The sequence below is a fragment of the Amphiura filiformis genome, chromosome 6 (assembly GCF_039555335.1).
Source record: "Amphiura filiformis chromosome 6, Afil_fr2py, whole genome shotgun sequence".
Taxonomy (NCBI): Eukaryota; Metazoa; Echinodermata; class Ophiuroidea; order Amphilepidida; family Amphiuridae; genus Amphiura; species Amphiura filiformis.
This window is the reverse complement of record NC_092633.1, coordinates 42,998,207-43,014,111: the sequence shown is the minus strand read 5'-3', so window position 1 is coordinate 43,014,111 and position 15,905 is coordinate 42,998,207. Positions and strand designations below refer to the sequence as shown.

The 15,905-nt window shown below is 36.9% G+C and overlaps 1 protein-coding gene across 2 annotated transcripts in view; it reads left to right on the top strand.

Moving 5' to 3' along the window:
* Positions 1-9,093, top strand: part of LOC140155451 (angio-associated migratory cell protein-like) — a 53,473-nt gene extending 44,380 nt beyond the window's left edge. For both annotated transcript variants that reach the window (XM_072178310.1, XM_072178309.1), the window contains exons 9-12: positions 2,617-2,699; positions 4,560-4,650; positions 7,417-7,574; positions 8,450-9,093. In XM_072178310.1, the coding sequence (XP_072034411.1) occupies positions 2,617-2,699; positions 4,560-4,650; positions 7,417-7,574; positions 8,450-8,525 (408 nt within the window). In that variant the 3' untranslated portion in view covers positions 8,526-9,093. The remainder of the gene's footprint in view (positions 1-2,616; positions 2,700-4,559; positions 4,651-7,416; positions 7,575-8,449) is intronic.
* Positions 9,094-15,905: the final 6,812 nt, after the last annotated feature.

Sequence of the window (15,905 nt, the reverse complement as noted above, 5' to 3'; positions counted from 1 at the left end):
TTGGGATACTTTTAAATGATAAGGGCTGTGCAATAATTATGATCCCTGGGGAGGGTAAAATTGGGGGTGGGGGAGGGGGAAGAAATTTTTGCCGACTTGAAAGGGGGGGATGGCAAGCAATTTTGGCCAGCCAAGAGGGGGGGGATTTTTGGCACACATTTGTGGGCGCCTTTTAAATAAAATGCTCTAAAAAGGCTTAGGAAAACAGTATGGAACGCTTATATGCAAATTTTCCTGCTTGCAGCGCATATATCTAGACCATTTAAAGTTTGCAAATTGGGATCCCAAAAATTTCGCATGTGTAAATGGGGGGTCCAAAGATTTTTTAGTGGGCCGAGAAGGGTAGGCAAGCGATTTTTGGCAGGCCGAGAGGGGGGGCAAGAAATTTTTGGTGGGCTTTCGGAAATTTTACCCCCCCTCTTAATTATTGCACAGCCCCTTTAAAGCATTTTAGGGATTTCTCCTGGATATCTCCCAGAAACTTTTGGGAGACTTCTGGGCATTAGCTCGGTAGCTCCTGAAAGTCTCCCATAATCATGAGGTTAATAAATAAAATAACAGCATTTTAATATCCATGATTTCTGGATAATTTAATCCCTCAAAGCATGCCACAGGTCAATAGCTGTCAAGCCCCTAAGGGCAGCGCAAGTTGACCTTCTGGGAGACTTTGGGGCACTAGCTCCTGAAAATCTTCCAGAGTTCTGGAATTGTGAATGAAACATGCCTTGAATGATATATCTTGAGACCTTTGGGGAGACTGCCTGAAGCAGGAGACCTCCAGAAATTTCTGTTGAATTGTCTCCCAAAACCATATGTGACGTGTTATATCGAAAGCAGACACTTTTGGGCAGGAACGTAAATGGAGCAATAGCCAAAAACACTAGCCTAATTATCAACATTTTATAAACAATGTTTTCCTCCACTAGTTTTAGTTTTCTTATTAACTAGTCCATGTTGAGACTAAGTTATTTGGCACATTTACTGTGACAGTAACCTAGCACTGCATGTCTTATTGGACAACAGATAATGTCCCAATACTCAATTGATTTTTATATAATTTTATTAATTTGCATTGCATCCATGAAGATCTTCAAAGTCATTCCTTGCAAGTCACAGGTACTTTATTTAATACCGTAAAACCATGTCTACAAGCATATACCATGTCTACAAGCATACAAGCAAAAAAAAAAAAAAAAAAAAAAAAAGAAGAATATATAGTGTTTTTGATGAAAGTTAAATTAATACGATACATGCGTAAATATGACAATACAATAGATTGGTCTTACAATAATACTTGCTTGAATATGCTTGGATCTGAAATGTATTTGCTCAAATTCCATAATGGCGCCTGGATTAATGTAGCTTTCATCAGATGCACTCTATATGCTTGAAGACGAGGTTTTACGGTAGTTGCAGGGACAAAATGCAGCATGCTGTCCAGCTTTAACTTAGTAGGCCTTGTCAATGAAATCTTCATTGAATAAAGTTCAGTTCCGCTGTTGCTGATAAGAACTAGGCTTTCGAAGGGACATTTTTTTATCGATGTATTAAATTCTTAATTAATGATTTATTTATATTAAAGGGGCATTTCGTGATCCACAGCCTCATCCCCCACTTTTCTCAAAAAAGTTGAGATTTTTATATCGCTGGAAACCTCTGGCTACATAATGTTTATGTACAAAATATCTCTTGCAGATTAATTCGCTTAGCTAAGATATCGTGAAATTTGAATTTCGCTCTGGTGCACCAGAAAGAAATTAGAACGCATTGTCTATGGAGCAGTGTAATACACATAATCATGCATAACTCGCAAACGCAAAATCGGAATCAACTGAAATTTTGGGAATAGGCTTTTTCATGGATATGTACTGAAACATGTCATAAAAAGAGGATGCTAGGATCACAAAATCCTCCTTTAATTAATTAATAAATAATTCATATTATTCTATTATTAGTATCTATTAGTAGTGATTATATAGTTATGTTATATGTATACATGATACATCAACTTCATTTAACTTTAGAATACAAATCAGGTTTTGACCGGTTTTGTCCAGTTTTGACCGGTTTAAACCTGGTTTTAACTGCTTTATGGACAAAACAGGTTTTGACCGGTCAAAAGTCCAACCCTGATTTGGCATGATCTTCAACCTTTCTCAACATTGACCATTAAGAAGTGAAATAATTCCAGTTTAAGTAAGATGCTGATTGCTGACTCAAAATAATGCAGCATGCATGCTATCTACTGAAGATAGCAAAATTATGACAATCCTAATTTTTTTCTTTCTCAACCTTTCAATGTTTCTAATCGAGTCACAGGACACCTGTAAAAGTTGAAACAAATGTTAATATTACCCAGTTCTATTGTCAAGTAGATAATGCCATGGTTGAACTTACTCTAGCCTTGGCTCGAGGGGTTAGGGCGCCTGGGATAGTGTATTATTTTTTTTTTCTTCTCGATTGATTTTTATTCGGATAGCTATAAATCTTGTCCACCTACCGCTGCTGTAAGTACGATATATCAGATCGCTAGCTACGCCATTCCATATCAATGTTTATTCCTTTTACTTGTTTTAAACAGAAAGTTTGTTTTTTGCCTCTTGTTTCCCGTGACAGGTTCTAGCCACTTTTTCAGCTGGTCCAGTGAACAGTGATATTGGCGACACAAACTCAGTAGAAGCTGTAGCATTATGTAATAGGTAAGAACATAATCCTCTTGATGCCCTACCAAACTCTGCATTCAAATATATTCCCCTACCGATCCTTACAAGGTCTTTGAAGTCCTTTAAAAGTCATTATCTTGAATGTCTTCTAACATTTTGAAGTCCAACTAACTTAGGGTTGTGCAATAATTATGAGGGCCCCAGGGGGTAAAATTTCCAAATGGCTCGTCAAAATTGCTTGCCCCCACCCCCTCGCCCGCCAAAAATCGCTTGGCCCCCTTTTTCGCCTGCCAAAAATTCTTTGCCCCTTGCACAATGTGCAATGCACATGCCAAATTTTTGGGATCCCAATTTACAAACCGTAAATGGTCTAGATATATGTTGCAAGCACATTTAAGCATATTTAAGCGTTCCTGTACTGTTTTCCAAAGCCCTTTTAGAATGTGTGCCAAAAATCCCTTGGCCCCCCCCTCTCAGCTTGCCAAAAATTGCTTCCCCCCTTTTCGGTTTGCCAAAAATGTCTTGCCCTCCCAATTTTACCCTCCCCCAGGGCTCATAATTATTGCACAGCCCCTTAATAATGAATCTTGGCAAGTTGAATTTATACAATATAACCTCTTGCCTGTTAAATTTGTAATCTTAGAGCATGATTTGATTCAAGTTCAAAAGTTGCCTATACTATCACTATGGACCACAATGCCCTCATCCCAATGGCATAGTTCAATAACCACAATAAAACAAACATAGTTTAAAATTTGACCTCAAGTTGCAGAGGTTGAGTTTTTGTATCCAAATTTTCAAAGGTCATTCAATGAATGTGCAACTGTATTGGGGTCAAAGAAATGTGCCCTGATAGATGAGCATGTTGTGGATCCATCCTAGTGTATATACATTTAGCCTTTTTGAAGCTTTGGTTCCACTGCCTGAACATATAAATTGATTTATGCTCTAATACCTCTCTGTTTAAGCAAATTCCTTCTTTTGATAAAATATATGTGATGCAAGCAGAGCCAAAAATCTATTGTGGTACAAAAACAGGACAAAAGATATCAAGGTGTGTGACCAGATCGCCAGCCTCGCCCCTCCCCCCACTTTGTTCTATACAAATGGAGATTTTGGCATCAGAGGCAGGGGCGTCGCTAGACCAATATGATTCGGGTGGTGTACAGCATGTTTTGCCGACGGAAATATTTTGTGAATTTTTTTAGCCAGAACGGCGCTCAAGAATATAAAAAGTGGAGCGGGGAGGGTCAGAATATTTTTTGACAATTTTATTTAAATTAGTAACTACTATAACATTAACAATAAGCCTATTACGTAACAACAGCACTATTTTGTAACACGTTAATCTTTTATATGATTCTTGCAATTTGCTGACGATCAATCACATAGCTTTCACTACATTTGCCGACAATCACATGGTTTTGCCGACAAAAATTGTGTATGGGGGTGTCACACCCTCCATACCCCCCTCTAGTGATGGCCCAGATCAGAAGCAAGCTCACATTTATTTATACCAGTGCAATTTTAGCAGTAGTGTAGCTAGGGGTACTGACACCCAGGAGAAAGGATACAGAATGTCACACTCCCAGGGCTGCCACTAGAAGGGGGTATGGGGATGAGACACCCCCTAATTGTTAATTTTGTCAGCAAAAAGTGAGTGTTGTCGGCAATACTATAGGATTGTTGAGTCATATAAAAATTAAATGTGTGATTGTTGCAAACGTGGTGTGTTGATATACAATATTACTAATGTAAAAGTAGTTACTAATGAAAAAAAATGAGGAACATTTTTGATTGGGTCGAGGACCTTAAATGAGGTTGACATGAACATAAAATGACTCTAAATGTGTGTGTTGTTGATGGTGTAATATGTTTTGTGTTGCCTATTTGCAGTCATCCATTTGCTGCTGTTGGTTCTTTGAATGGTGCATTAGGAATATGGGATGTGCCGACACAAACACTCAGACATACATGTCAACATGAGGTATGTATCCTTTACTCTCACACATTATTTGTGCCATGTATTTCTCTGATCATATATATATACTGTAGAATTTCATCTACATGTACAAACATTACATGCCTCTAAATGAGGGTTTTTTTTAAAGAAAGGCAGACAACCTCCACAAAACATTATTTGGAATTTGAGCAACTATACTACTGATACAGGTGGCTGTACAAACATGCATTATTGTAAGACCAATCTATTGTAATGTTTTGTGGAGGATGCTTGCCTTTTGTCTCTTATCAAAATAAAAAACCCTCATTAGAGGCATATGCTTGAGTGGAATTCTACAGTATTATTTTGTTAATTTTGATATGTGAATGAATGAACGAACAGACAAACAAATGTGTAGGGAGTGTATGGACAGGGTGCAACAATAAAATTTGTACAATTTTGAAAATAGAATGACACAAGGATGCCGCTTATTTCTTGGTTTGATATTTATATGTCTATCAAGATAATTTCTTTAGCCACCAGATAAGCTGTGTTCCAATATAATCGATGGTATACAAGTGAAGATATGGCCAATTATGTAACCTTAACCTAGTCTTTAAACTGCCTGGGCCACTTTTGTCTAAGTGTTACAAAAGTGACTGAATAGAGTTGAAACATGGACCAGCCTGGACGGTGCTCTTATAATAGGTAGTTTTCAACAATGGTGTATTCGAAGTGGTAGGAATGATTACATAATAGAATATCTTCTTGAGTTTTTTGAAAGTCACAACTAAGCACTGAAATAACAACCTCATTTACTAATCGTGGCTGCAGCTCAACAACTTCAACCCCAATTCTCGTTAGAAGAGCGTAGTTTTATGGTTGTGACATTCGGTAGCACATGGAGTCAAGCAGAAACCATAAGATCACGTCTTCCATCAAGGCATACAGTTACGTATAACTATGAGAAGTATGTAAAAAGTATGAGAAATTTGTTAACAGAATTACTGGCAATAGTGGTCGCCCCAGAGCAGCTAGAAGCCCAGCTGAACTTAATTAAATTTTTTTATTGTTTTGTACTGGTCTCAGTTTTACCCATGATATCTCAGGGATATGAGAAATTACTTTATCTATAAGATAATTTGAAAGAAATTTCATGATTTCATTTATAGAGTGTAAAGAAATATCATGTTATTATTAAGTTGATGTTAATTATATGAAGAAACACCACTTATAATTCTTTTGTGTCAGTTCTTTGATGTTTAATGCACGATAAGCATATCTCACGCTGGTTCAAACTTGATATGCACAAACATGGCAAAAGGGGCCCAACACGTTTTCTGGATGATTTAATTAATCGGACATAACTTTTGAACCCAAAGCTAGTAAAGAAACCAACTAAATGTCTTCTTTTAGCCAAGATATTACTGATTGTATTGCATATAACATTTGTGCCATAACTCTTTTAGTTTTTTCCTGAGAAGTCAAAATGCAATGTATAAATTTTATTGTCACACCCTGTACATGTATGTATATTTACAGGATTTCAAATAGACCCATTTCAGTTGTTCCCAATAAGCTATGGCAAATTTTATCAATGCATCATCATGCAAGTGTGCATGGTCAGCACCACTGTATATTCGACTATGCCATGCAATGCAAACCGCTAGACCTGCTAAGTAACATAAACAGTAGCGTAAAGAATGAATACTGGCATGAGGACACGGTGGCTCAGCGGTTACAGCCTTGGACTCATAATCTGAAAGCTTGCTTGACATGCATGGGTTTGAATCCCCGTCCCACCACCATGTTGCATCCTTGGGCAAGGCGCTTTGCCCTGCTTGCCTCACCCCACCCCGGTGCAATGGGAAGCTGTTAGGGGTAGTCACAGTCATTGTACTGATGAACCCTGCGCCATTTGTAGGCAGCAAACGTGGTTCCGACATATTCTGATGGCGGAATAAATGTAAATTTTATTTATTTATTTTTTATGATGAAGTAAAGGCTTTTGTGATGAACCAAAAAGATGAACTAAAAAAGTTTTGATCAACTTTGTCAAAGTTTTACTTTGAAGTTGCCTTTGCTATTTGAAAATTACACACCCTTGATGATTTTGATATTCCAACCAATTTCAACAATTTAAATTATTTCAGATTCAATAGTTTCTCATTTGCAAAAAGTGGAAAGCTTTTGAAGATTTTTGAATTCCAAACAAAATTATCTATTTTGAGGTGAATTTCTACCAAATTCAACTAGATTTGATCAATTTCAAAAATTTTTGACTGGAATTTAAAAGGGCATCTCATAATCCACAGCCTCATCCCAAATATACTCCAAAAAAGAAGTTTTTTATACCATGAGGGCATGAGAAACGTAGGACCACATAATTTTTATGTGCATAAACTGTCTTGCAGTTGAAGTAGTTTGACAATTAAAATATATCATCCAATTTGTATATACGGCTGTAAACAGATCAAATTTACAACAGAGTGTCCTATATGGGCTTTGTAATACGTAAAAATTTATTGATCGAATCAAGCGAAATATATAGACTTTTGTGTTTTAAAGAAGTGTCAAGAAGTGATAGACTTCCCACTGGAATCTCATGGTCAGAGACTGGGCAGTTGTCTCCAAATGAATCCTTTGACTATGTTTGTTTCTGATCCTGTCACAACGGTGCAGTAGGACATGGGCACCGATAGGAAGTCGTGCTATGGTGCACGTCCAAAGTTGCTGATAATATTTTCATTTTAGGGTTAGAGTTAAGAAGCGTTAAAGGGCATCATGATTTTTCTTTTGTCGTCTTTCTAGGTTGGTATAGTGCGAGTGAAATGGGATCCAGCAGGTTCATCCAATGTCTTCACAGCAGGATTAGATGGCTGTGTCAGGTTATGGGATGCTAGATCAGGTCAAATGGTATCCTCATGGGGAGGACACAGGGGAGAGATCCTGGACATGTCAGTTACAAGGTGAGAATACTTTCGTACTCATGGGTTATTAGCGAGTTTTCGATTTCTATAACGGATGGTTCTGCGACAGTAAAACACCAAACGTTGGTGTTGTCGATTTTGTAATGCGTCATCATCCAAATTCTGCAACACGCGAATAGTCTGACAACTGTCGTGACGACGACATTTGATGTTTTACTGTCATGTTTTTAAGTGGACACACTAGGAATTGACCCCAGGACCTATATATAAGGAACATCACTCAGCAAGGATGTCACCATTCTAATCATACATGAGCTTTATGGAATAGAGCAATCACAATACGGCTACACTTCACAGTGGTCAGCTATGTAAAACGAAAATGGCCATATATATGATTAAATACGATTTGTAGAAGAGTTTTTACTGAAACACAACACAATGGTCAGCTATGTAAAACGAAAATGGCCATACATATGATTAAATACGATTTGTAGAAGAGTTTTTACTGAAACACAACACAATGGTTTGCTCAGTAGATTGTGTTTGGTACTGTGATTAAATGCAAATTTGTATATATGTGACGCGATCAAGGAAAATCAGTCGGAACTCGGCAATATTGATTTTGAGATATAGCCAAACAAAGCGAATATTTCCTTTTGTTTCCTCTTGTTTTGGAAACACTTTAATTGGTAATATCTTAACTGGTTGTCCAATTTCAATGGGTTTTTCTGCAAAAGCAGCTTTGTAAATGCTATAGTAGCCTATAAAAATCTGAAAATTTAATATTTCCGAGTTCCGACTGATTCTGCTTGATCGCATCACATATTGTAAAACTGAATTGTATAACTTTGATAAAATGCATAAACAAATTTGACTTGCTTCACTTGCTAATTGCTTTTTGTTTGTTTTTTCAGGGATGGTTGTACCATTGTAACAGCATCAGGAGATACTACAGCTAGAGTATACACTATACAAAAACCAGACAGGTAGACTGATACAAATTAGAAGCCGATTAAAATGAGTTAGAATTTGCCTTAAACATGCTACATGGCGGCAAACTTTTCAATACAGTGACATTAATTTCTGCTGAACATTCTGAGAATTTCAACTGTATGATTACACTGTAGCAGATAAATGAACCGTAACGCCTATAAATCTTACAAAATCTGCAGCCAGTCAAGCCACTGTGCATGTGTGCATTTCATGTGATGCTATGATGCAATCACCCCATGTATACACACGGTTTCATTGGCAGGGCCAGCAAAAACAAAATCTTACACAACAGTAGCTGTATTTTGTTTCGCCGCAAGTTTGGTAGTGATCAAAGTGAAGTAGGTTCATATTTTGAATTGCGCATGCTAACCTGATCGGGCAGAGTGTATATACGTGCGTACAACAGCAGTTTGTCCTGCACACTTGACTTGCATCATAACCGTGTAAAAAGCACTGACTTCATTACCAAACTTGAGGTGAAGTAATTATATACATATGTCGTATTGGAAATTAATTACAGGCATGAGACGGGAGTTTTGCCAAAAAGGAGGAAAAATAAATGATCTCCTATCGCTGGCGGTTACGTGATAATCGGATTAACTACCATAGCAATAGGTGAAAACAATTTTGAACATATCGCTGCACTACAAGCAGATTGAACTAGTCACCTGTGTGTGTCTGCAATCATAGATTGAACACAATACTGGTCTTTTCAAAGATACTAATCTTACAGGTGCAAATGATCAGCATGATATGGTTCAATGCAGAGGTACCGCGTGAAAGTATCAGTGCAGCGCGGTATATTCAAAAATTGTTTTCACCTATTGCTATGGTAGTTAATCCGATTATTACGTAACTTCGCTCAGCGTATACTTTTTTTGAACAGAGGTCAAAATTTGAAATGGGGGAATTCTCCTATCCGAGGAGAAATCTCATTCCTGTAATTACTGATAATCAAGTATATTATTACTTTATTATGCATTCTTTCCTAAAGAGTTTTTTTAGAATTTTATTTACTATCAAATGTAGATAGCATTTTTAAATTGCAAATTAAAATTAAAATTGCAATTCCTCATATGGATAATAATTTCTTATTTGCTTGGGATATCAGCTGGGGTGAATTATTGGGACGTGTTTGCAGAATCTTAAAAGCTGATATTTGCTCTACTCCCTCTGTCCCTCACCCTAACTCATCAGCTTTCACTTTTACATTTTGTAGCAACATAACTTTTTTTAAATTCTTTGTTTGAATTCCTTTGTATAACATTGAAGACACTGTAGAACATACATTTTGTGTTAACAATGTGCAGAGGTACCTAATGTATGGTATTATATTTTAATTTAAGATCTGTCTTTTAAGAATAAATGCATTAGGCCTAGAAAAATTGTTTGATTGGCGTAACAAAAAAAAAAAAAGTTAGGGTAGGTCGGTCGGCAATTAAAAAAAAATTTACACATATTTTAAGCGGTTACTTGCTATGATAAAGGCCTTGGAACTGTTTTTGTTTTTAATTTTTGCAAAAATAGAAAAGAAAAAAGCCTAGGAGCGGGCCTATTTTTAGGGTCGGTGGGGTTACACAGGCTTGAGAATTTTCAGGTTTAAGCCTGAATTCAGGCTTTTTTTTTGGTCCAAATTTATGCACTTTCTTTTAATTTCAGCCTGTTTTTGGCCCTTTTAGCCTAATTTCACATGCTTTTTCAAACTTTTCAGGTTTTTTCATGGATGATCATTCTCATGCCTGGTTACGCCAATCAAACAATTTTTTTAGGTCTTACATTGTATGACTATCAGCATTGTGTTCATCCTCGAGTTTTTATGCCCCTTATTTTTATTTCTTATACCAGTTAATAATACCCATGAAATGCAAGTTTATGGCAAATAACAGCAAACAGTGCCCTTTCATTTTTGGCTTTATTTCATCATTTTCTATCCAGTTTGGCATAAAACAGTGACCAAAATCACAACTGTTTGGAGGTCCATTTATTAAACAAATTTGAGTTCAAATTTTGCGCTTCACTTTGACTTGATCTTGACCATATGAGCACACACCCGTAAATAACATTGGGTATCTCCATGCACAAAATGACCTGTGAATTCACATCTAGTTCAGCATGAGTTGGGGGATCAGTCTTGTTATCTCTTTTGTCAAAGTGTAAATCAAGAACTTCCCCCCTTCCCCCACCCTACACCACTATCTGCATTTGGGCTGTACATTGAACTCATGCACACCACACACCAGCTAATAGAGATATGTCATTCTACCACTGAGTCATCAACATGCAGTTTCCTATATGCAGAGAAGTTCATAGTGATCAACTATATGTTCATGCACCAAATTGTGAAAATAATACACCAGATAGAATTGAAAATAGACTGCGCCAATAAAGTATCCTTACTACAAAATAATCACAATTTCAAAACTGAAAAATATTGGGGTAAATTTGTTGTTTTTTAAAAATAAATGCACTATCTAATCCTGCACATTATGACACCACATTGAATCCAATGCGACCTCAAGAAGTAAAGTTACAAGCAATTGAATAGACGAAGGTCCAGTTTTAACAAATGTACCCCAATATTGTTCAGCTTGGAAATTATGATTATTTTTCCAAGTGTAAGGATACTTTATTGGCGCAGTATATATAGCAGACATAAAGGCTTGTCCTTTTTCATGTGGATTAGGGTTTTTTCCGAGTTTTTATTGCAATCAAAAGTGAAAATATGTAATTGACACAGGAATAAACTCATTCTCCTTGTCGCTTCATATGTGATGCGATCAAGCAAAAACAGACGGAACTCGGAAATATTGATTTTGAGATATAGCCCAACAAAGGAAATATTTCCATTGTTTCCTTTTGGAAACTCTTTAATTGCTCATATTTTTGGAAATGGTTGTTCAATTTCAATGGGGTTTTCTGCAACATGCAGCTTTGTAAATGTTTTTTACTATCCTATAAGAAACTGAAAATTTAATTTTTCTGAGTTCCGACTGATTTTGCTTGATTGCGTCATATATGTGCCTTTTGTTGTGCCTCCTCGTTTTCTTTATTTGGCACATGGGGAGCGGTGTGGATTATGATTTTTATTTTTGTTTATATTGTACTTGTATAAAATTTTTGTTTATTATTAAAAAATGTTTTGGTTAGGCCCTGATATTTTCTTTGTTTGTAGTTTTAGATATTTTAATCTGTTTCTGGTTGTTTAAAGTGCCTAGAGGCATTTGCATTAGGCGCTTGATTAAATCTGTCTTTATTATTATTTGCATTCTTCTCTCAATCATGCAGTGCTGAATGTGATACACAGTCTGCACACCATCGCCAGTAGTAAGCTTTTATAAGCATAACTGTTGCTTTTATGATTCTGCGCCATGGATTTTAGCGAGAATCAATGATTCACATATGGATCTGCTGTTTTAATCAAATTTTATTACGTGCTTGGAGATGAATTTCTACCCATGAGGTGCTTATTAAGGATGAGTATGAGCGTTTGGACAGTATTTATTGTGGGACATTAGAGCACATCAGACATATCGAATTGTATTCTGAATACGAAGAATGTCCTTCTGATATCAAATAATTTTGATTTTTTGAAATTCGCAATGTAATACACATTTATGGCAAATTATTAAAAATTGATATTTAACTGTACTCGAATTTTTAATAATTTGTCATAAAATTTGTATTATATCGTGAATTTCAAAAAATGAAAATTATTTGATATCAGAAAGACATTCTTCATATTCAGAATGCAATTCGATATGTCTGATGTGCTCTCATGTCCCACAAAAAATACTGTCAAAACGCTCATTCCAGATTCCTTAACTGATTGAATTAAAGTAAAAAGTGTATCTGAAATTTCAATTATAATCGTAAGCTTGGAAGGTTTAGATGGTAATTTTATGTAGACATTGGACATGAAGTTGCACATGTGCATTGCCAAAGAGGAGCTTATAATATAGGGTTACAGTTGTTACTTGGAACAATTTGGTAGGTCAAATGTGGTTATGTGGTACCTGGATCTAGTTTCTGTGACAGAACAACTGTGTTCACAATATCCAATATTTCAAATTAAAAGGATAGGAAGCAGGCTGGGAAGTAAGAAGCGGCGGACCAGGGGCTACATTGTAAAAAAGTAGTTCATGGTTTTGCAGGGAACCAGGGGCTATTTTCAATGAACCAGGGGCTATTCAATGGTGGGGAAAATTTGTTGTGTACATTTTAATTTGATACCTCACTCAATCAGCCAGACCAGGGGCTACTTTGTAAAAAAAATAACCCCTGGTTCAAGGAACCAGGGCTATTTTCGCTTCCACTCATTTCCCAGCCTGATAGGAAGGTCATTGTTTTTGCTAGAGATTTTAATTTATCAGTAAGATTTAAACTTATTCTATTCAGCAAGGTCCTTCAGTGGTGTCCGGCTGCTCTTCCTGAATATCGAGTAAAAATAAATAAGTTACACATTTTTATGCAGCTTGATCGGTCCATGAGGTGCCCGCGATGTGATGACGTCATTCTATTAGCCAATCAGAACCCCACTTCCATATTTACGCTACAAACGGTGCCAAATAGGCAGGCCGCTGAAGAACCTTGGTGAAAACTACAACAAATATTTTCTTAAATCATCAATTTTAGACATAGCCAATTCTGGTTCTAAAGAAGCACTTGTTTGGCAAACTACAGTGCAGCTCTGAAAATGCACATTATAACATGTAACTATTAAGTTTTGGGTAAAGAATAACTGAATCTTATCAGCACTTCACTTTTTATATTAAAATCAACTTCAAAACTGAATAAAATGTGTACTAATATTTCTTTTCATTTGTTGTGAATATCCAACTTCTGAATACTACACATACATGCCCGACTGCGTGGAACACAGTAAGTGCTATATGGCTGCTTGAAGCACAAAAATAGTAATATAATTGAAGACTGAATTAAAAAGACCTGTCAACCAGACCAAAAATGACGTACTGCGCAGGTCAGCAACCAATCACAGCACGCTTTTGGCCTGACGTCAGACAAAACTAGTCTTTTAATTCAGTCTCGGTTCAATTATAACTAAAAGTTGCTAACCTTGGTAGTTCACCTCATGAGCTCCAAGCAGCCTTTAATTGTAAGTTAAATACAGGTACTTATTTGGGATTTTGTGCTCTAATCACTCGAGTCATGTACATTTTCCAGAAGCTCAAAATGGTAGCAAGCACAGTACCAAAATGCCTAATTTGGGGCTAAAATGGTCTGAAATTGACTGCACCTTTGGCACATTGCCCACCTCCGAACTCAACCAGTCTACTTGATCAGTGGCGTACCGTGGCCGCTCCTACCCCGGGGGGGCTGAAGAAAATTCAATTTTGCCGCCTTCCTCAACAGCCGAAAAGGTTGACCCAATTTTTTTTTTGGTTTTTTGAAAAAGTGAAAGAAAAAAAAAAAAAAAAAGGATTATACGAGGGGGTATCCAAAAGTTTTTGACATCACCCAGAAGGAAAAGAAATTGATGAAATTTTGTCAGTGTAATCACTGGTCCTTATGTACATTATGGTCCAAAAATGGTCTCATAAGTATTTTTTTATATTTTTTTATATTTTTTACAGGTGGCGCTATGATGGGCAATAGGCGCATAACCTTTTCATGATAAGATCCTCCACTTTCTTTAGTTTCTTCACTGTGGCCGCATTATCCGTAAATGATTGACGTCCACTTCTTGGCTCATCTGTAAGGGACATGCGGCCAGTTTGGAAATTCCTTTTTCAAAAAGCAACAGTGCCATATGATGGGCAATCATCACCGCAGATAGCTTTCATTTCATCATAGATTTTCTGAGCATTGTAGGCCTAACCCTCCAAATGCAGGACCTTAATCAATCTGCGTGCCTCAATTTTCACCATCTTACAGGTTATGCGCCTACTGCCCATCTAGCGCCACCTGTAAAGAAAGTAAACATACTTAGGAGACCATAATGTACATAACGACCAGTGATTACACTGACAAAATTTCATCAATATAGCTCTTTTCCTTCTGGGTGATGTCAAAAACGTTTGGATACCCCCTCGTACATGTAGGCGCTAGTGCTAGAAGCAACACATTTTGAATGTATAGTCCCATTTTTTCATAATTTTTGTACTTTTCAAATTTTTAGCCCTTTTTTTTTTTACAATTCTTTTTGTCACCTTTTCGCTTTTGACCGCCCCCTGCTTTTACCCCTGGGGCTCACGCCAAAGCCCCCCCAAATATGCGCATGTTGATATACATACTGCAAAGATAGACACCCATACTAGCTTTGCATTTGTAGGGGTTGCGCAATAATTATGAACCCTGACCATGGGGAGACGGCAAGAATTTTTTGGTTACTAGCCAAGAGGAGGGGAAAATAAGTTTAGGCAGGTCAATAGGTGCCCCCCACACCGTCGACTTCCTATACGATAAATATAAATTTAATACTCCGTTGGTGAGCGACGGGCGACTGGTATTTCACCGAACGCAAGAAAAGGAGTTCTATCTGTTTGGCTAGCAATCGATCGCTTAGGTCGCTTAGTAGTCAACTACAAACTCAAAACTGAGCAATGTGTTCAATTCGATTGAAATCGATATTCTATTATTGCCGTAGATAAAGAGAGTGATAGTGTGTCAATAATGTACATTGTATTGCAGCTGGATTTTACATGCATTCTTTTATATAAATTTTTTCTCAAAGAATTGAAAATGATCACAATTTTTACTCAGGATTTCAAATTTGTTACCCGCAAATTGCAGTTAAACATATCCACAGCAAAATACCGGTCCTCACTAATTAGTGTATTTAATTTCCAGTTAGTGTATTTAAGATAAAACCTGACAACAAATAAAATTTTCTTGCAATAGAAATATCATATGGGATACTGATATGGTAGGCCGCAACCGCCACAACGTGGAGCTGCTACGCGTAGCTGACTTTTTGCTCCGTGGAGCCAAATTGACCAATCATGATCATGTTAGAGTTTTTCATTACTCGGAGGTAAAACTGACTAATTAAGTACGACTTACTCATTACGTGAAGCGAATTTATTCATTAAGAATTTGCCAGACGAGCATCAATGTAGTTGCAAGATATCCTCGGTCACGAAAGTTATGATTCAAAAAGTAGTTTATGAAAAGTACGAACTGACTTATTATTAAGATGGACATGCACTCATAAGAAACTCATACAGTATTGTACATAACTATATAGCTAGGCAGAGTGGTGGTAAACTATGCACACAGTTCTGTGATCTGCAGTGTATCGCCGGGAGCTAATTTGTATAACTTATGCGGTGTCCCTGCGAATTCGACCTTCAGCAAACTGCAAACCAGTTCGGATTTACTTTATATACTAGTAGTAGGCCATACATACTGTAGTTACTG